At 48.4% G+C, this 22845-nt stretch overlaps 1 protein-coding gene across 1 annotated transcript in view; it reads right to left on the bottom strand.

Annotated features, from left to right (window-relative positions):
- The window catches only part of LOC119385450 (autophagy-related protein 9A-like), a 268124-nt gene that overhangs the window by 46666 nt on the left and 198613 nt on the right, over window positions 1-22845 (bottom strand). Inside the window, 3 exon segments of the mRNA XM_049413199.1 lie at window positions 1294-1360; window positions 1919-2047; window positions 2184-2363. Of these exon segments, the coding sequence (XP_049269156.1) occupies window positions 1294-1360; window positions 1919-2047; window positions 2184-2363 (376 nt within the window).

Raw genomic sequence — 22845 nt, 5'->3', positions numbered from 1 at the left:
TTCGTCTTCTTTGCGCAACTATTACGCCGTTATGAATCAGTACCAACCAGCTCGCCTTTCCGTTTTGATGTAGTCCTTTGCCTCTGCGGAGATATTTTCTTTTGATTTTAATCCAGTTCTTCGTTTCTTTGGAGCAGTTTCGTGCACTTTGGTCGCCTTTTTCATGCGCCGTGCATCCTTTTCAGCAGCGCGCCGCAGGGGGCATGATCCTGGAGTGTACCCAAGTTGTGGTTTGATCTCTTGTAGTGCTTTACCACAGCCAGCATTAAAACGACAAACTGCATCTGCCACAGAACCCTCAACACTTAGAAGAGAGGCAAACTGTGCTTCCCGTACGCGTGGGCCGTTCGGTACTTTGCTCCTTTGAGGCTCATCGCATAACACATGCGTGTGGTTGCGGCGATCAACACAGGAATGAACAAAACACGCAGCTCACTCCAACGCAAATGCACGCCAAAGCCATTCAAAACTTAGACAACCAACAGGAGCACGCCATGTGCCCCCACGTGACTATCGCAGCCAATTGCGATGCCACTTTTGCTCTTTTTCACTTGCTTTTGCTGGTTTTATTTTTCGTTGGAGAAATACGGCGCTGCAGCTATCTTCAGCTACAATCTCTGCTCTTCACGATGATATCATGTTGGCGGCGCCCCGCCGCGCAAGAGCCGCAGAATTTTCGACGCGGCGGCACCCCCCGAAGCCCTTTTCTTGCAGTTTTTGATGATAACACACTGATAAAGTGCTTTTTTCTCAATTAGTACAACGTATTTCGTTATAATATTTCACCAGGAGGTAGAAGAAGGTCCGATGATCGCGAAAAAAAAATCCAAAAACCGAAAATTTTGACCAAATTGACCGTTCCCATTGCCGCGTCCCCCCTTAATAGCCAGAAGCCATACAGTTACATCACTGACTGTTGCTCTACACTGGCATTATTGAACTCTAATTTACGTATTTGAGAAAATACGTTCCACTTTGCACTTTTCCAGCCTATCACTGATATAAATTACCAGGTCACACTGAACCGCTTGAGAAAAAGGATTTACTCTGAATTTTATCTAAGTGCGACAAATCTCAAGACCAAAGTACATCTATGGAGAACTCGAACTACTGACACCAACAGTGAAGATAGGTGACTAAGCCAATTACGCTGAATATGTTTGTACTGCTTGCCACAGATTGGGTCAGACATAAGGTGACAAGCAGCATCATAAGGTGGAGATCACACAGTTTTGTTACAGCTGGTCAGCACTGGAACAAACACAGGAATGAACAGCCCTAGTTACCACTCACCACGTTCCTTGAGGTTGTTGATGAACGCAGTGGATCCCTCGGGTGGCACCCAGTGGGGGTTGGTCAGCTGAGGAGGAGACAGAATAGTTGTGTGCAAGAACAATCGATGCCGCTCTCCTAGCACACTTTGCCAAGTGAGACTGCACGTCCTTATAAAGAGGTTGCATGCCCTTACAAAAGTTTTACGCTACCTACAATGATGGATCATTAAACTAGTCCAATCAAATTCTCTCTTAACCACTCTAGCTTTTAGCTTCCTGCAGGTGTAACATACTGTGACATCACGACCCAGAAAGTAATCATATGAGAGTAATGTAATGTAGCGCAGCGGTTTTTCCTCCAGCTCTCTTGATTGGCCTTTTAAAATGCTGCCACTCATTCAGGAAACCAACTGGTTCAAGTAATGCAACGCTGAAGATGACTGAGGGGGCTGGTTTTCCTTTTGATTTTTGACATTTCTTCTAGCAATCAACTCTAGCTTTCAATAATCAAACATAAGATTGCGGTATATGCGCAGGAAGAACAGACTTTGGCAACAATTATCACAGTCCATTATAAAGGTCTTAAGTGTAGACAAGTTTCTTAAGAAATAAGAAGGGCTGCCTCAGAAAGAGTAGAGACACACCGTGAAGTGCATGAGGGAGAGCTCAGTCTTTCCGTGCTGCGCCCGCTGCTGCTCTGGCTGTGGCACGACGATGGAAGCGGCTCCTGCCCCACCGTGCTCATCGTCTTCCCCACCGTCGTCGGCCCTCCACTGCACACATGCAGACACAGAAGGGACCACTTTAATGGACGGAGCTTCGCGGCACCCCAGTAACAGGGCTTCCATCAAAGGAGACACACAGCTCAACCGATGACTGCAGGAACACACTCTGCAAGGCACACCTCACCTGTGGACTGCCGTGTTTGCGGACGTCCATGAGGGCGAAAGAGCAGACGTCCCCAACGCCCACCACCTCCACGGTGAAATTGCGCAGGAAGTCCACAATTTCCAGTGCTCGGGGTCGCAGAGCAAAGATAAGCACCAGAGGGGTGACTATGGGGCTGAGCACTTCCTCCAGAATGCGAAGCTGCGATGAAAAAGGCAGTGTGCTGTGGCAACTGGCCACCAAACACTGGTGCAACACTGGTAGCATGTACCAAAACTTCGCCCTCTACCTTGCAAGTCTAGCAACGACAAAAAACAGCTGAGTGCACTTTTCTTATCTTAATCCATTTGGCAGTCTTAGTGCCACGAGGTAACATACAAGGAATACAAGGAACAGTTCATTCATCAGCCTGTTAGATCTCAGCCCCCCGAAGCCTGCAGTTGAAGAGACACTTCAAATTTGCAGTCGCTGCCAGCACAGGTAGGCAAACTCACTCAGACTCTCTCAGAATCAGATCGGGCCGCGAGTCGGAGTCTGGGAGAGTCTAGGTGAGTGATATTTGGCAGAGCGAGTCCGGTTGAGGAAAATTTTAGCGAGTCCCAGTCCAAGTGAATCCGGTTGAGCAAAATATTGGCGAGTCCGAGTCCGAGTGAGCCTTAAGCACAAATTATATTTCTCGTGAGTCTGAGTGAGCACCTTTTATGGCCAACCTATGGGCTAATCTACTCATCTTCAGCATTACTATCAGCCTCTTATCGGCTTATGTCTACATACAAGTCTTCACACATATCTCAACACAATAGCGCTCAATGTTAATTGATCAGAGGCATGAGTTAGGCAGGCAGTGGGGGCATGATTTCCCCTCATAGACTCTTTCACGGAAAGTTCTTGATAGGTATTTCATGCAAATTGAAGTCGCTGCAGTCCATGTTGTTTATTTGCATGTTCCGGGCTGGGTCAAGGAACCGAGAAAGAAGAACGTGAGAGCACGAGAAGCGGGGGCGCTCTGAACTGAAGGCAGAGCGCTTCCAAGCTCAGCTCAAGAAAAAGGTATCTTTTACCTTGTGCCTTTACGACCGAGCAGAGTCTGATCACAGTGTCTGAATGCCATCATTTAAACATTTGGTGCCGATCAACCCAGGATAGACCAACCAATGGCTACGAGTTTCCTGGATGAAATGGACAAGCTCAAGGCGAAGTGGACATCATGACGATCCTTGAACAGCATGATCATCGAGGCAAGTGCCCTCCTTCGCAATGACTCTGCAACGCATGAGCAGCTCGACTCCATATATATGACAGGCTAAAAATGAATAACGACGAGTTAAACAAGATTAACAGCGAATTAGAGGATCTCATTGTGAACGAGGACTTCTTAGCTGAGTATGACACAGTCCTAGAGTATGAAGACAACACGATGCGAATCCTTGCCGAGCTCCTAAGCAGGCGGAACCACATTTGAAGTACACATGCAGATAAGGGATTGACATCGGCTACCCATACGATCGCTATACAGTCGACTCCCGATAATTCGAAGTCGCTTAACTGGAATTGTCGGTTACGTCATAAAGCAGGTAGCACAAAAAAATATGTAGACGCAAGCCAGGACCATAAACACGGGACGAGCTTTAACTTCAAACTAAAATTTGTTCTCAGAATCCACGCCTATTTATCAACCAGCAAAGACCAAAACTAGAGCTGTGCGAATAGCAAAATTTTGGGTGCGAAGCGAATTCGAATAATAAAGGTTGAGTGCAAATCGAATCGAATAATTTCGAATAATTTTCAAATATTTCTCAAACATCTTTCGAATAATTCGAAGTGAAATTACAGAAAAAGTTGCAGAGAATCCCTAAGTATGTTCTAGTGAGATAGCAACATGAAAGTGTTTCTTTTCGCTGGGTTGATGAAGCGCTGGTGGGGTCATATTTCATAGTTGTCTTTCTTATCAAGAATGAGGCAATGTAGAGACCGAATTGTATTTATGTACGTGATTTGGTGCAACCAAAGTGTTACTGACAACACTTTACACGTGATAGGCAGAGATGCCATTTCCTCAGCCTCTCCTTTTCAACTTCTGTGGAAGGCCAACTGATGTGGCAGACAAGGGTGTGCTCCTTTCAAGTCCGGAGTTCCAAATCTGCCTCGTAGACGTCGATATATAAGAACATCTGAAATTTTGGATGCTAAAAAACTTCGGCGTCCGATTTTTTGGACTTCCTGCCCAAATTTCAGGTCCAAAACAGCATTAATTGAGCCCCCAACTCTGCCACATCTTTCATCTCCATATTAGAACCAGCGTTTCCTTGAGTTAATACATTTGCCACTGTAGCGGAGCTTGAAAGGCAGCTTTACCGCAATACGGGGGTGTGATGAGGTGAAGCATATTAAAAATCTAGGGACCACTTCCAAACGGACGTTGACTGTCTCTTGCTAAGTTCAACCGTAACGGACCTTGAAAGGCAGCTTTGCCGCAATACGGGGGTGTGAGGAGGTGAAGCATATTGAAAAATCTAGGGACCACTTCCAATCAGACGTCGGCTGTCTTGCCCAAGTTCGACCGTAACGGAGCTTCAAAGGCAGCTTTGCCGCAATACGGGGGTGTGATGAGGTGAAGCATATTGAAAATCTAGGGACCACTTCCAACCGGACTTCGCCTCTTGGCCAAGTTCGACCGTAATGGAGCATGAAAGGCAGCTTTGCCGCAATACGAGAGTGTAACGAGGTGAAGCATATTGAAAATCTGAAGGGGTCACTTTCAACCGGACGTTGACTGCATTTGTCTTTGGGAAGTTCGAATAGTAATATTTCAGTGCGAATCGAATCGAATAGCAAACACTATTCGAAAAATATTCGAAATTTCGAATATTCGCACACCCCTAATCAAAACACCACATCGTCACCCAAGAAAGTACCTCTTATCCCACAATGAATAGCATGACGCCACAACATCTTGGTCGGCTTTTACAACAAAAATGATACACGCAAAAGGCAACGCAGTCAAGGTAAGCTAAAAATTACACCATCTCCCGCTAAAGGGGACCATGAGGCGATGCGAAGCCGGATCACTTGCACGATCGCGTTCCGTTGGCGTTCGTTGGGCATGCTACCGACCTCGCGTCGTGGAACGCGAAGAGGGACGCTACGCGCGTCGTATCTTCCATCTAGCCTGGCCGTTAATTCTCACAGGGCGAGCGGGGAACGCAGTCGACAGGCGGGCGAGAGGGGGGCAGCGTAGGAGAGGAGAGAGAAGGGGAGGGGACGCGCATGCGCTCGAGCTCATCGCGGCGTTGCGCAGGAGAGAATTTCGGCATGTCTAGCCCGCGTTTCAGAGGGAGAGTGGAAAGGGGGAGGGGAGAGGGTTATGGGAGAGGGGGAGGGGAGAGGGAAAGTGGAGATGGTGTGTGGAGAGGGAAAGGAGAGAGGGTGAGTGGAGAGGAGGTGTGTGGAGAGGGTATGCGCATGCGCAGTAAGGGTGGTCACGCCGCACACCACCACCACCACCACCGCCGGATTGAGCTCGACCTTAAGATACTTCGCATCTAAAAACCGAACGCGAGCGATTACGGTACGCCTGCTCAGACTAGAGACTTTTATCACGCGGAAAGCGTAGGTGCCAGGTTAGTTGTAAGGAAAGCTAAATCACTGGGGTGTAGGCTCAGGGAAGGCTGGCTGACACAATCGAGATCGTTCTTTTGAATCAAAAAAGCTTCCACGATCTCTCTGGACACCTTATTACGGTTCCTGTACAACACTGTTGTGTCAGTTAAAAGCGGTACCGCACTGCTGACAATGCATTGCGAGATGAGAGTATGGCGAACCTTCGAGAGAGCTGAAATGCTCTCCGAGCCTAATGTTCAAACATCTGCCCGTCTGGCCGATGTATTTACGTCCACATGAAAAAGGGATGCAATAAACAACATTGGAAGTGCAAGAAACAAAACGCATACCGTGCCTAATGGTACACCTAGCCTTTTTGTGGTCCTCCTTACTGCACATGCGCCTCTGCAGTCTTGGACAAATGGTGCCCACCTTGTTTTTCGCGGTGAAAACAATGTCAACATCATGACGAGATGCCACCTCTTTGACGTGATGAGATAGCCCATGGATGTACGGTGTGTTGAACATTCAGTATGGTATGTTATGGAAGTTATGGTATGTTGAACATTCACGGCTGAGTAAACTTCAAGCTGGAATTTCACTCGTGTATGTTCAACATACCATAACTTTAGTTCTAATGGGTTTAGAACATCCATTTTTGTTGCACCGCACACAGTGCCGATTCCAGACCATTGTGATATGCCGATTTACTTTGCAACTCACTCAGTTTAGAAAAACCTCGCTCCCCAAAAGGCACATGCAATATTTTGTATTTTAAGAAGTACACATTATACAAGAAAAATAACTGCATATTTCAAATTAGCGCACAAAGATACATAAACTCGGGAAGTTTCATCAAAATCGATCAAGAAATAAACAATTTTTTTTTTCAAGTGCCATGTCCCCCCTAAGCAAACGAAAGTACAGTCTGCACCTTGTCATTCGTTTCTAATGTTGCCTATGCCTGTGCCACTGAACTCGAGCTGCACAATTTCTGACCTGCTTGTGCACCGCAGTGAACTGGTTCAGACTGGTGCAGCTGAACTGAATGGACCCATTGGGAAGGTTGTGGTGCGGCTTGCACCAATGAAAAGTCTGTCTTTCAGTCTACTTTCATACACAAAACGGCCACATTCCAAATGGACAAACTTAAGGGGAGACACTGGTCTGGGAAATGGAAAAATTTCGAAAAAAACAATTTTCTGAAATATTTTTTTTCATAATCTAGAAGGTCTAAAAAAGCCATTTATAAAATATTACAGACATGTAATGCATACTTGTTGAGTTATTTGGTCTTGAAGCCAGTTTCATGACCATATTTGCTCACCAAAGCACCTCACAAAGTCCCATTCAATAGCGCACCGCACAGGAACCACATTAAGTATCACAGCCATTTTGGTCTCATTTGAAAGACACACTTTTCCATTAGCTGTTCCTAGCACAAGAACGCTTTTCATCTGGCAGAGGCGAAGCCATTGCACTTAAAAAAAAAAAGTGCTCGCACAGCATTGGTGCATTTCTATCACACGCGGTAAATTATTCCTTCCATTTTGGATGCTCGAGGGTACTTCTGCTAGACAGTGGTGCATCGTCGCATTGTCCGCCATTTTGTGGAGATTCCTAACTGATGACAGTGCAATGGCAGGAAGTCATTAGAAGTTCAGAATTGCTCGTGCATTTGGGAGGAAGTGATATCGGTGGCTGCAAGAATGCAGCATATCACCAGCGAGACCAGAGTGAAAAGAAACCATACTAAGAAGAATAATGATGACTATGTTCCTGGTGGCTTCTACTATCCTAAGAACACCAATTCAGGCCTTTTCCAATTCAAAATAAGTGCCCACCATGTTTCTAAACTTCTTTTCCCATTTTCTCAAAACCACATTTTTCATCACTATATAGGCTGTTGCCCACAATATCTTTTGATGTAGTGGTCAGATTTTGATAATTTTTGCAGTATTTGAAAGCTTATGCATTGATTAGTGCAAGAAAACCAAGAAATTACAACATTTTTATTTAGAACTGTGATTTAATTAGCAGTAAAATTAAGCAACAGTTTCTGATTTCTCATGAGTGTACTTGTTAAGGCCATAACTTTTGAATAGATACAGCTAAAAAGGCGGAACGCTGTGGTCGCCGGAGGGTGCGGACGCACTTCACGTCAGCTCCTGCGTCTATGAATGATTTCGCAGCGAAAATCACCACGCAACCAGAGAAATCTGGTACCAAAGGAACCGCCTCATCACCAGGAATCAGTGGATACCAACATACAGGTGGGCCGACCATTTTTCGCCAATTTACGGCCACTTTCTTGCGCGCACAACGTGGAACGGCGCTAAGCTGGACTCCCCGACGCGCAAGGCGGCACGAAACGCTATGGAGCCGGTCTCGCCGGCAGCCGAGGCGTCTGGCGACGGCGCCGAGGTTAAAGATATAGATTTTCAGCAAGGAAATACCGAAATGCTTCACGAATCGGCTAGTGAAGAGGGCTGGCACACTATCAAAAGGAGACGCAGTCGAGGCGCAGGTAAAAACAAGGAGAGCGGTGTGGATAGCGACCGCAGTGGCAGCAACGCTGAAGCTGGGAGTAAAGACAAGACGCAGACCAAAACCCAGGATAGACTGCTTGGCCGAATTGAGAAGACGAGCAGGATGCCTAGACTACCTGCGGGCGACTACAAAGTGGTTATTAGACCCAGAGGAGGACTGTGCGTGGCTCAGCTCGGCCCGACGGAAATAAACAGGTGCGTGTACGAAGCCGCTGGCATACCGTTCGAGGAGAGACAGTTCGACGTGATCTGTCCCAATAAGACTCAAAATATCTTAGTGGTGAGCACTCCCGACCCTGATCGGGCCGACCAATATAGACGAATCAAGCAGATCAACGCGAGAGGCAAGGCACACGAAGTGGCGGCGTACGAGACGGCGCCCGAGGATACATCAAAGGGAGTCATCAGAGGGATTCCTCTAGACGAAACACCAAGCAATATCATATCTGCTCTCGTTACGGCTAGAAACCCAAAAGTCATCACCGCCAAGAGGCTGGGCAACACCACGACCGTTATAGTGCTCTTCAGCGGCAACAGGGTCCCTACTACCGTGTGCTACGCCGGGGTCATCATACGCTGAGCGCTCTATCGCAAGCAAATAGACTTCTGCAGACAGTGCAACAGGATCGGCCACCGGGGGGATGTCTGCCCCAACCCAACCGATAGACTCTGCCCTGGGTGTGGCGCCTTTAATCCGAACGGAGACCACACGTGTGAGCCTAAATGCCGGATTTGCGGCAAGGATCACGCCACAGCGGACAGAAACTGCAAGGCCAAGTTTAAGAAGCCGTTCATAGTCAAGCAAAGGCAGTGGGCCAGGATACAAGACGACCAGAGACAAGCACCTTCTCAATGGAGAGGAAGATCCCCCTCGAGGTCAAGATCGAGATCGAGGGGACGGCAAAGGATGAGGTCCACCACGAGAGGCTCAACCCCCGCGAGGTCGCAGCCCAGGTCCAGGTCGACATCGAGGGAGTCGACAAACACGGTGAGCTGGGCAGATAAAGTACGCGGGTCGCGACCGGTCGAGACTGGGGAGTCTGTTAAACACAATAACGAGGAGCTTGAGAAGCTCAAAGCAGAAAATATCCAAATGAGAGAGATGATAGCGCAGTTACACGCCAAAATCGAGCAACTCTCGAGAGAGAGGGTGCACCCGAGAAACTACAAAACTCCACTCCTACCGCGGTAGCGAGTAACGAAATTCCGGTAGTCGAGCATGGAGGTAACCACTCCACCGCTAAAAAGAAAGGCCAAAACTCAAAAGGCCGTAGAAACCCAAGTCTCTAGGCAAGAGGTTGCACAACAACCAAGCAGGTTAGACAACATCGAGAAGAAGGTAGATCAAATACTAGCCACGATCCAATCGCTAGTCGAGGCCACCACAAAGGCGTCCATAGATATTGCAGCACTCACCACAAGGGTCGAAGCGATAGAACGATTCAACAATAGTGAAATGCCAACGACACCTACGATGGCTACGGTAGCAACTTTCCCGCAGCAGCATCAGCAACAACGCCCTTCGAATGATCCGACGGCAGCAATGCCAATAGCCATTCTACGTCAACCTACCTTTACTCCTCCGTCACACTAAACATAAGGTATGGGCAGACGAGGTAAGGGACAGTTTAACATCTGGCAATGGAATTGTAGGGGATACGGGGCAAAAAAGTGCGTTCTTCAACAATATGTGAAACAGGGCAATAAACCGGATGTTATTTTGCTCCAGGAAACGCATGGCCTCGCCAAACTGGCGGGCTACCAATCCATAGGCACCGGTCGGGGCGACAATGATAGAATTCTCACGACATTAGTTAGAAGAGAACTAACGGTCAAAACCCATGACCTCGGCGTAGAACACGATCACATCATGACTGAAGCCATTCCTAAAAATTCAAGGGCAAAAAGTATTTTTATTCTAAACGTATACAGGAACCCGTCAAATCAGAGACAAAAATTTCATAATCTTTTCAAGAAAGCGGTAGTGGTGGCGGGAGACGCTCCGCTTTTAATGGGAGGAGACTTCAACGCTCCACACGAAGCTTGGGGCTACGGCTTCACCTCTACCAAGGGTAAATATCTATGGCAGTGTATACAAAACGAGAACTTAAGGGGGGACGCGCCCTTTGAAAATCGAAAAATCGCGAAAAACGCGGTTCTTGAAAAACCGTATATTTGGGCTGTACGTATTACAAACGACCTTTCCTGTAATTATGAACGCCTAAAACATCGTAAAAGTACGTCAAATCGGGTAATAACGAGCAGCGGCAGCTGCTGCGCCGGCCAAAGAAGCGCCGAAACAAGCCCAACTTCGAGCGAGCACCGTTCCCGCGCCGTTCAACCGATCGGCGCCATCTTGGTTTTGTTTTGTTCGTGAATTCCCGCGCATTTCTTTACGGCCCGCGGCGGTAGGGGTGGTGGCGCGGCCGAAACATGATTCGCTTATGATTGGGGAAGCTCGCAGGGGTTTGAGTTTCCCGCGTCTCGACGCACAGCTACCATTGGACTAAGCGCGCGCTCCTCGAGAGAGTGGGGGAACGCGCGGCTGCTATTGGCTGCCGCGCGCGATGACGCGATGGCCTTCTCCGCGGCTTGCTCCGTGCGTCGTCGGTTGCGACTAGTGCTAGCGCTTGCTTCGTTCTTTGCTGCCGTCGTCACCGTCGTGCAGCCAGCCTTTGATATCGCAGCTTCGCATTTCGTTATCGCTCGCGGCACTTTCTGAACTCTACACCGTGTTTACGATATCGCATCCTGCCCGCCGACTAAGAAGTGTCATGTGCCTGCGATCGTTGTGTTATCGGACACGCCGCTGGTCACGGTACACGCGTTCGGTGGATTGGTGCGCTGAATCGTTATATAAACTGTGTTACCGTGGTCAAGCGCACCTCCAACAACGATTATGACGGCCCTTTTCACAGCGAAGCAACCTCTGTATCGGTAAAGACGACTGCATCGGCGGTGTCAGCCCTCGTATCTCCAGTGTGCGCCAGCGGCACGTGAATGCATAGTTGAAATGAGCTTGGCGTCTCGAATCAACCTCGGCGATCGCAACCCCGACTCGTATGAAAAATAGAAAAAAGCCAGTAAAGGTGTCAAAGAACAGAAATCAATAAAAACGCATTTTCTTTAATCTACAGGGTCATTTCAGACCAAGATATGTGATCGAAACTTTCGAAGCCCAATATCTCGAAATGACTTTTTTGGCTGGTGATACTGCTTAGTCGAGACATATCTCTGGAACCATTCATCCGATTTCCGACAGGTTTTTTTATTATGCACCTGAATAAATTGCCCAAACAAAGACAAAGCCGCTTTTTAAATTTATTGTGTCTGTAATTTGTGATAATTAATTAAAATTTCATTGATAAAAGCCAAATGGCAAACACTAAATCCAGTGCCCTGCTAAAAATTTTCAGCAAGGAAATTTTAAAAATGAGCTTTGTCTTAGTCTAGAGCACCCATCCAGGAATCATCATAGTGAATTTCACAGTGCTAGCACATTTACCAAATTCACCAGAGCCTGACTAAGAAACCCATGTGGACTATCCTGATAAATGGCTGTAACTTGGGAACCAATGAGCATAAATGCATGAAATTTTGGGGTTATTCAAATGGCTTTGCTATTAGCCTACCCTGAAAATTTCAATAGGATATCTCAACAAACAAAAAAGTTGCCCTTCCAAGGTAGCCTCCCCCCTTAACGTTAATCACTGAGCCCAATGCCCACACGCGCATAGGTACGAGCGTCCAAAGGGACACGACACCGGATCTCACTTTGACCAAAAACGTCCCGGGAGCGACGTGGCATAACACATTCGACGATCTGGGTAGTGACCACAGAATTCTAGTAACGCACATCCCGCGCGAAAACGACGCAACTCAGTCATCCAATCAAACGAAACGTCTAGTAGACTGGGACAAATTCAGGGAGATAAGACGACAGTCGACTTCCCCGCCCACATCGAACATTAAGAGCTGGTGTGAAAACGTAATAAGCAACGTCAGGGAGGCCACGCAGATTATGGAGGCGGACATTCCCCTCGACAGGCTGGACAGTAAGCTTATGCACCTATGGCAGGCGAAAGAATCACTCCAAGCGAGATGGAGGAAGCAGAGACACCAAAGAGGGCTACGGAAAAAGATCACCCAACTAAACAAGGACATTGAGGCATATTGCAGGCAACTAAACGAGCAACAATGGGAAGAGATATGCAGAGACATGGGCAGGCAGCTCGGCGCTTCCCAGACGTGGAACTTGCTGAGATTCCTTCTCGACCCGACAAACACCAAAACAGAACAGAGGCACACCATTCGCAAATTAACGCACGATCACAAGGGAAACGAGAGCCAGTTAATCGAAGACCTAAAGGCCATATACGTTGCACAGACCCCGCCCGTGCGACACCCAGATTACTCGGGAGGCGCCAATCCAAAGCTAGACCAGAAATTCACCACGGCAGAGATCAGGGCAGTATTTCACAAGCTAAATCTTAAATCAGCACCGGGGCCTGACGGCGTAACCAACCGCATGCTCCGAAACCTGGACGAGGATTCGATAGAATTCTTAACTGAGTATATCAATGAGTGTTGGATCAGCGGAGAGATACCTGAGGCATGGAAAGAAGCCAAAACGATTCTAATACCTAAACCGGGAAAACCAATCAACAGTACAAACCTCAGACCCATCTCGCTCACGTCGTGCGTGGGGAAGCTAATGGAGCACGCCTTTCTCAGTAGAGTAAACAACTACCTAGAGGACGGTGGTCACTACCCAGATACAATGCTAGGCTTCCGGCAGCATTTGTCTACGCAGGACGCCATGCTGCAGCTTAAACCCCAAATCCTCGACAATAAATCCAGATCCACCCGCGCCATCCTCGGGCTGGATCTCAAAAAGGCGTTCGATAATGCAGCACGTGGCGCGATTCTAGGTCGAATCTCGAGTATCAACATGGGAGAGAAAGCATACAACTATGTCAGAAACTTCCTGTCAAACAGGAAAATGAGGATCTCCATAGGGGATGTTAAATCAGATCTCTACGAGTTGGGCAGCAACGGAACGCCACAGGGCTCCGGGATCTCGCCTATGCTTTTCAATTTGATAATGGTAGGTCTTCCGGAGGAACTCGACAAAATTCCTGGAGTTCATCACTCCATCTATGCAGATGATATCACCATCTGGATAGGCGACGGTAGCGATGGCTACATAGAGCAGAGGCTGCAAGAAGCCGTAGCCACAGTGGAGAGATACCTAGATGGTACGGGTCTTCGATGTTCGCCAGAAAAATCGGAACTTCTTCTGTATAGACCGACGCTAAAAGGCAGGCCACCCAACTCATACGTAGGCAGCTGCCAGTACGAAGACATCAGAGTCTCTACAGCCGATGGCAACATTATACCCACAGTCCAGCATATACGGGTCCTAGGACTAATCATCGAATCCAAGGGAACCAACGGGAAAACCGTCCACAAGCTAGAAACTAAAGTCGCTAACGCAATGAGGCTAGTGCGCAGAGTTACAAATAGACACCGAGGCATGGGGGAAACCAGCGTCATGCGCCTAATACAGGCGTTTGTAATTAGCCACATTGCATACGTAGCGGCCTTCCACAATTGGTACAAAGCGGAAAGCAACAAAATCAACGCCCTGATCAGGAAAGTGTACAAACAGGCCTTAGGTGTTCCAGGATATGCGAACACGGAACTCTTTCTGAAAATTAGGCGTTCACAACACGCTAGAGGAGATTGCCGAAGCCCAGCGCCTCTCGCAGTTAGAAAGGCTGTCCGCGACGAAAACGGGCAGAAACATATTGACAAAATTGGGTATAACATACCACGTTCAACACGGAAAGAAACGAGACATTCCCAACCCAATCCGCAACAAAATCGTGATAAATCCACTCCCTAGAAACATGAACCCCACCACCAACGCAGAACGCAGACGCCACAGAGCAAAAGCGTTGCTCAAGATACACGGCACGAGTGAAAAAATCCCTGTTTGTAGACGCGAGCCCATATGCCAAGCAGAGGAGCACATGCTGCAGCGGCTGTTGACGCTACCGGAAAATGCATTAACGCATGTACTGTATTAACTACAAGAATAGAGGAAGCTGAAGAGGTGGCCATTGCCATGGCCCTCACCTCCACTAAGCACAGCTTCATTCTGAGCGATTCACAAGTCGCGATCAGGAATTTTGCGCACGGACGTATTTCGCAACATGCCCTGAGAATTCTAACCCAGAGCGAGGAATTTATGTGTTCGGAAGAACGTAGATATCTAATTTGGTTCCCGGCACACATAAACACAGCCACCTACAACCCGAACGAAACGGTCCACGCGCTGTCGCGAGAACTAACCCGCCGCGCAGCCCAAAGGGTACCCTCGTCGGGAGATGCTGTTGCCGAAAACGAACTATTAATGAAAGACAGAATAACCAGCTATGGAGAATACACAAAGTACTATCGAGACTTGAGGAGGATTTTCCCTCCGCCTCACCCAAAATTAGATAGAAAACAGGCGACAGAGTGGCGCACATTGCAAACCAATTCTTATCCCAACCCTGTTCAGTTACACAGGATGTTCCCAGAGATCTACCCAGATTCAATATGTAAAGCATGTAGAATAGAAGAGGCCTCCCTAAGCCCATATGCTATGGGGGTGCTCCAATCAGCAAACAGACTCCCCAGACCTCTCCGGGAGCGATGGCGGAAAACGCTGCTCAGCTCCGATCTACAGGACCAAACCTGGGCTATCCAGCAGGCCAGGGAGGCTAGTGGAAGACAAGGTCTTCCGTCCTCCATCTGAGCGGTCTGGCCCGGACCAGCAACTAGCCGGATCTTGCAATAAAGTTGTTTCATTCATACAGCTAAAAATTAAGTAATGGTTATGTTGTACTCTCTTGTCTTTATAGGATGCAGTGATATCAAACTCATAAAGGTATTTTGTGAGAAAGCTGTCAAAAGTGTGGGCAGAATGCAAGTGTATGGAACAGTCAATATCTTAATATCTGTGCATCATAGACAAAAATTAATTGCATATTTGTTTTCAGCAGTCGAAAATTCATATTTTGTATAAATTTAAGCTAGAAATACTAAAAGTTAAGACAAGCAGTTTTCAGACCAGTGTCTCCTCTTAATGTCCTGCTGATTCCCTTCGTTTCATATTTCATATTCTGCTTGATTTCTGCGGCTGTGCCGCCAAAAAAACAATCCAGCCCTTCAGTTCCCTCACTCTTTTCACTCATGGACTACTTTCAACTCACGGCCCTGTACTGGAAGAGGTGGGCGAACTCGTCCCGCACGAGGGTTGTGTGGCACCGGTCCTTCCAGTGGTCGGGCACGTAGTGGATGTGGGCAAGGATGCTGGTCATGAGACGCTCGGGACGCCACACCAGGTTCTCGTCGGGAATCAAGGTTCGGGCCCCGGCCACGATGAGGCTGAGCATCGTGAGAGACATAAACAGGCGGTCCACGGACAGCACATCCTCGTCGATCACCGACAGCAGCAGCAGCACCGCCGCCGGAGCTCCAGCAAAGAACGCCACGCTCCTGCACACCAGCACGGGAGTGTTTGCAAAGGTTGGTTCGCTTGGCTGAATTCCAAAGCAATGTACAAGTCACGATGCAACGTGTTACGGTCGCAACAAGGCCATTTGCTTGGCGAGGCAGAGTGCATGAGAAAGGATTTTCCTGAGCTGCGTGCAGATGTAGATAGAGACCGATTGCTGACATAGGGAGTCCACCATGCTTCACATATCAGACCTAGTTATGACCTGTACCCTGCCAAAACCACGTCAGTTTAGAGTGCTCTTCTACCATACCACAGAACTGTGTGTATACACGTACCGCTTAATAGGCGAAGTTCCGCAAGTCATGGCAACATCATGACAGCTCATGACCTTGCTACCAGTACACAAAATTCTAAGCTTGGTAAGCTTTTTGCAGGAGGGCAGTTGTCACAGCTGATCTCCCAGCCGCAATTTGGAGCTTCGTTTCGCACAAACTGCCCTGGTTCAGCATGTGAATGTGAGCACTTTTACAATCGATCTCCCTGCCATCAGAGGCAAGCTTTCCATGATGGTATACCATCTGCAGGCAGAACCACTAACTGCTTTGTCAATAGTTATCGCAGGTGACATAGGTTAGGGTTTGCTGCATAGTCCAACAAAACACTTTGCAGCGGTAGCACTTGGAAATTCCATCAACAATGAATGTGAGTGTGTGCAAAACATTCAAATGAGGGCAACTTCATTTGTGGGTGCTGCAGTGAGGGTAATATGTTATTGTAACCTTGAAGTGGGGCTTCGTGGCAGCGCGGATTTACCCTGAATAGATGTATTCACGCTATAGCACCCCTCCACTGCAGTGAAACAACCTTTACAGGAGGGTTTCATGTGCTTTATAGAGTAGAACCAACCTCATTGATGCATTTCCGAAAAAAAAAAAAAAAAAATGCGGAAAGTAAACTTTCGATCTGGGAAAACGTACGATCCGAATCCAGTAACAATTGAGGCTGACAAGCCCATATTGAGGTGCAAGGGCAAAAAACATTTATTTCTCAAAAAACATGGAGTGACTCTGATTTTCGAACTCCTGGCATCTCGCTGGCAGCCAGAGGTCAGCCAGCTAGTTCCGGTCCTGACCGGAAATAACATCGTGGTTACGTGTGTTGAAATCCCGAGACAACCCGAATATTGCAAAATCTAGTTCTGGGACAACCAGTGTGAAGGTAGAGAAAGGCTACCGCCGTGTCAGCAGACGAAACTTTGCGCCGCATGAGCATCGATTCTTTCTGCATGGCCACTTGGATATACAGTAGAACCCCGATTATAAGACTTTGAGGGGTCCATGCAAAACCGTCGTATAATTCGGGTGTCGTATAATCGAAAAACTAATAATATAGGCAGTGGCAATCAGCCTTGGCCAGAAAAGGGGAACAGACCGCCTGAATAAGCCCACGACACGACCCTTTGCTTCTCCAAGGAAGGTAAATTATTTTTGAAAATGGCAGCTAACGGCAGCATTACTTAGTTGAAAGAGGTGTGAGCGAATCATTATCCTCAACTTCAAAAAATCGAATCCAGCGCGCATCTTTCTCCCAATAAATAGAGTTCGAAAAGTTGCCTGTGCATGAAAACGAAACCGAAACTGTGTCGGCAACAGCCTCCTGTCAGGAGAGTCAGACACAGTGTCATCGCCATCACATAATGGCGACTGAGCACGAGTTTGCGTAGAATGCTTTCGTGCGTGACTGAGCTGTGTGCATCGTATTTGTGCCCTTGTGAAGTGCAACTGGTGATGTCCCGCTGTTATTATGAACGTTCACGTCAAGCGAAAGTTATTTTGCACGGTGAAAATAGCTGCGTTGCGTCCTTTTGCGTGCTCAAGCCCTGTGACTGCAAGTGCCGCAAACAAGGGCAGGAGACCAGCTGTATGTTGACCAGCAAAAGTTTCCACAGACTGAAAACTTGAAAATATATGGATCTCAATGACCGGCCAGCTGAAGCTACTCAGTGTGGAGAGAGCTTGTCTAGGTAACGACCCTGGATACGCACGCAACCGAGGCATATCCAGAAGCTATCTTAATAGCCAGGAACACTGGAAACTGCCAGGAGAATAAATTTACAGTCTCATTCTCTACTTTTCTAATCATCAACTTAGGGGAATGAGCGTTTTTATTGTGCATTCGCAAATACTTGGTCTGCGTTCAGATACGAGTAAAGAAGGCGATTTTTTCTCCCGGGCGGAATCAGAAAGTCGTCATAAGATGTGGGGTCAGCGTAAAATTGCGTCGTATAACCAAGGTTTTTAATACATTACAGTCGAACCCGTTTATAACGAACTCGAAAGTGTCGCGAAAAGTGGTCGTTATATCAGTAGTTCGTTGTATATGGACTTGCCCTTAAAAACGTGCACTCAGCGGCCAAGCTGTTTTTTTTCTTTGTGCACTTTTATTAAAGTGCTAACAACCCCTTCGGTGACAAGCTAAGCCTTTTCGCGTCGTGAAGCGACGCCCGCTGCGTGCTCACGAGTGAATTAACCGGCTTTGCAATGAGCTGACACCGTTTCACCGAAGCGCGGTACCGCGACGTGGAGCCGATCATCCCTGGCTAGTTGCGTGCAGCGCGTCGCCTACTCGGGTCGCGGAGTCACTGAGGGCCGCTTTCTGTATGTATGCGCGCGTTTGTACGTTCTTCGTGCTTGCTTCACTCCGGACCGTGCACGGACGGGTGCGGCGACTGGTCTCTTCGTTCAACGCGGCGAAAACAAGCATTTTCCTAGCAACGCGCACTCTATAAGTCTCCGCGATGCTCTCGCGGCTCTCCACGACGATGCGCGGCGCACTTCAGTTGTCACCTAGTCAAACACGCAGTATACGCTCGCTGTCAGTGCATCGACGTCCTCGCTGTCGATGCTCGCTATCGACGTGCATCGACATTAACAACAGCGAGCTACTTTCGTTTCTACAAAGTGACGCGCACTTTAAAGCGGTCTCGCACGACGCGGTGGCGGCGGCGAACTTGCGAACGGCAGCATGGCGCGCTCGTACCGCCGTCACGCCATCAATCCGCAGTGCATGGCGTACGCCACACTCGCAGCCGAGCAGATATCTACAGATGACTGTGAAAAGGTTGTCGGCTATAAGGCATAACGGCACATTCTTCGACGGCCGCCACCTCGCCTTCGCTCATTTCTGATGCTTATCCGCGAAAGCATCGCCGCAATCGCGCGGAAGTCGTAATCACTGATCGACCGGTCTCTGCCGTTACCGAAAAGACGGACGACCTTTTGCGGCACATTGTGGCGTCGACGAGTTTAGGGACGCAGTGAACCTTTTTTGCAATGGAAAGTTATCGCGATTTGTCACTTCTTGCATTTATGTCTTCTTGCGTTCCAAGGCATGGTTCATCGCAGGCTGTCGTAGCTGCAGAGAACGACGTGAGGAAAGGTTACCGTGCGAAAGCTGACCGCAAGGCTTCATGCTGCCTCCTTTTTTTTTTTTCCATTCTGCCACTGAAGAAAAGGCTGGACAGTGAGCGACCTGACTCGCAGCATCCGAAATCTGCGTGCGGTGCTCGCCGATCTGGGTATCTTAGTCGCGAGTAAACTGCAGCGGGGCACGCACGAGCGCGCGCTCCTGTCACGCTTTAGAAGGCATGTTTTAACTTTTTTTTTCGCTTCGTATGCGCCATATTTTTACCGCGACCGTGTCTGAAGTGTTCGTTGTAAAAGTAGGAGGCTTTGAAAAATGTTCGTTATATCTGGACGCAGCTTCAATGGTTAGCATAGGAAAATTGTAAGTGCACACAAATGTGGTCCTTATAACCGATAGATCGTTATAAGTGGATTCGACTGTATTTCTATGGGGATTTTGCCGGGACCAAACAAATTCATAGTGAAATGTGGGTCGTCGCAAATCTGGGGGACGCATAATCGAGGTTCCACTATATGGAGCTAGGTTTGCCGAAGAGGGGAAGTGATATTCTTGAGCATACGCATTTGGGATACGATCACGCACGATCACGCAAGATCACATGAGACTTGCCCCGTCCGTGAAGAAAACTGCCACCCTGCTAAAGGCTTAGATAGCTCAACTCTGCGAATTGCACATACAATCGCGGTACAACACGATATGCGAAATCTCGCAGAAGTGATAAGCGTCAGCTGCTCGACAGCCGCTCGCAGCTATCGCATACTACGTCGCACACTCGTGCTGATCCATTTGCGTTCTGTCGTAACTTGAGACATGTGGTGGTATGTTCGCCACCACTCGTAATCGCACCATCTCGCACAGCGGAATGGGCTTTAAAGGATAACACCCGGCATAATGGCAACCGAAGGTGAAGTCCCCAAGCGCCCGCATTGGGATCCGTCGAGTCCTAGCAAAGATGGCGGCGAGTGCGCATCGTCTCGTTTTGGCGTCTGATAACCAGAAACCTCCCAGATATCTTCCAGCAAAAATTTTTTCTGGCAGCTTCTGCCGACCTGCAGGTACGCAGAATTGCCCAGCCAGAGAAAAACGAACGCCGACTGGAATTACGCCATGCGATGGGCCGAGCAACCCGAATACGAACGCGATCCGGAAGAAGAGTGTGGGGGAAATTATCGCCCATATTCACTGGGCACAATGGCGGCGTTGCTATGGTTATGTGTCGCGCCGTGTTGTGCAGCGGCAGCATGTGCATTTCTGTAGGTCTTGTGCCGAACTGTGGCGGACTGGAGGAGCGACAGCCTCCATTATTTGGGCCACATTGTTAGTTCCCCCGGCTGTGGCAGGCACGAGGTCTGAACAAACATGTGTGGAACGGGTGTGCATCTACAGTCAAACTCGGATATATCGAACTCGAAGGAGATCGTGAATTAGTTCAATATAAGAAAAATCTGATATAAAAATATACAGGCCCCGAGACCTTACCAGTGGCGGACGATCACCTACAATCGGCACATTCAAGAATGACAACTAATTCCGCACACACGATGCAACAAAATGTCTAATTTGTGTGAAAAAAAATCGCTTATCTTGGCCTGCTTCTTCGTCTTCGAAATGAAGTTGAAGATGCTGGCCTCGATCTTATCGAGGCTGTCCAGGTGCGACAGCCCGGTTCCCTCCATGCCGCCGCAAAAACAACGAATCAAGCCGAACGCTACCGAGCACGCGCGTGTAGCCGCTTCGTTGCCGCTTGAGCTGTCGGCCTGGGCATCCTTGGTCCCTGCAACCACAGCTACAATGTCCTCGTCAGCGAGGCTCGCAACAGCCTGAAGATTGCAGTCCCCTTTCACGAAATCATCCGCAGACACTTCGGGTAGAACGGCAGCCGGGAAGAGGGATAACAACGGGCAAAACGCGTTGTCTCGTCGCCGTCTTACCGGTTTCTGCAAGTTCCGCCGTCACGAAGCCTGCCTTCCGGAAGCAGTTGGCCACTGTGTCTTCACGTCTCGCCAGGCGCCCGTCACCATTTGAATGGAACCAAGCAGGTCAACCTTCAGCTCGGTGCCCATGCGGAGATTGACCAACAGCCTATCAAAGAGTCGCCTCCTGTAGCCCACTTTGAAGGACTTGACGATGCCCTGGTCGAGCGGTTGCAGCTTCGCTGTCGTGTTGGCCGGCAGAAACTTCAGCTCGATGTTTTTGAGCTCGCAGGTGAGCACGCACGCAACGGAGGAATGCGGTGGTATGCGACAACTTACGGAAGTGAACTCCGCCAACAAAGCGCTCGTGATCAGTCGTGATGGCAGCATTGGTACCCGGGCTACCTACGAGGGCGGCAGCAATGTACGAAAGGCGCAAGCTGTGGTTGGCCGAGAAAATACGAAAGGCGCGGGGCTGTGGTTGGCTGATCAAAACTCACACACACAAAAAAAAAAAAGGTGAAAGGAGGAGGCCGCCGGCTCCTTCGTTCCTGCCAGGGGCAGGAACGAAATTTTCGATTTTGCATGTGCGTATATACACGTGCACATACAAACGCACGCACGAACATACAAAAAGGATGGTTGAACCCTCCTCGAAAAAAATTTCCGGCTACGCTTCTGGTTCCTGCTTAAAAAAAAAAAAGAAAGTGTGAAAGGAGGAGGCCGCCGGCTACTTCGTTCCTGCTCTCCGAGCCGACGGTAACGCGGAGAAAGCATAAGAGAGAGAGAGAGAAAAAAAGCCGTTCCACAAGTTGGAGAATGCGCCCAACAGGAGTACAGTCTGAGCCCTCTCGCCCTCACGTTTTTCGAGCATTTCGGCTGTCGGCTGGGGTGTGATGCCACGAGGTCGCGGGGCGCAGCGAGTGCCGAAGCGCACCTTCCAGCTTGCGCGGCGTTCGATAGATCCGATGGCGGATAAAAGTACCGTTCGATATAAACGTGCAAATTTCTATACTTTTACAAAGGATTTTCAAGGGGATAATTTACGAGTTCAATATAGCCGAAAATTCGATATATGTGGGTTCAATATATCCGTGTTCGACTGTACTGTAAGATTCGTCCGAATATTCAAAGTGCTTGAATATTCGCACAAGCCTACTAATTATGGCCGAGCGCTCTGTAATGGGTGGGCCTTTAAACCACCAACTCGTTGCGCAATTGCGATTTTTCACGCTTGGTGCGATTCTACGCTTCTGCCACGCAACATTACATGCATTAAGCAGACTCTCGCACCACATGACATCTGTACAGGGTTTTTTTCCGAAACAGTTTCAAGCACTGGCATGGTTTTGTGGTGGAACACCTGCTTGTCATGCAGAAGGCCTGAGGTCGATTCCCACTTGAACCGACGACTTCTTATTTATTTGCATCGAGTTCGATTTTTTTTCGCTCATGGACACCGCTGATTCTTCACTCACAACCAACGATGCCAATGCCGACACCGAAATTTCTGCGAAACGAGCTCTTTAACACTATCCCATTAAAATTAATTGGTAACCTGCCCCCATAGTGCCTTTTTTTTTCCTGTGTCCATTTTGTAGGTACTGTGGGTTTTTAGACGTTAGCTTTCGAAGATTAAAAAATTTTTAGAGATGCAAACACCCCTCTTGCGTGCCTCACGTTTT

Source organism: Rhipicephalus sanguineus, chromosome 3 (genome assembly GCF_013339695.2).
Source record: "Rhipicephalus sanguineus isolate Rsan-2018 chromosome 3, BIME_Rsan_1.4, whole genome shotgun sequence".
Classification (NCBI taxonomy): domain Eukaryota; kingdom Metazoa; phylum Arthropoda; class Arachnida; order Ixodida; family Ixodidae; genus Rhipicephalus; species Rhipicephalus sanguineus.
This window is presented reverse-complemented; position numbering and strand designations above follow the sequence as displayed.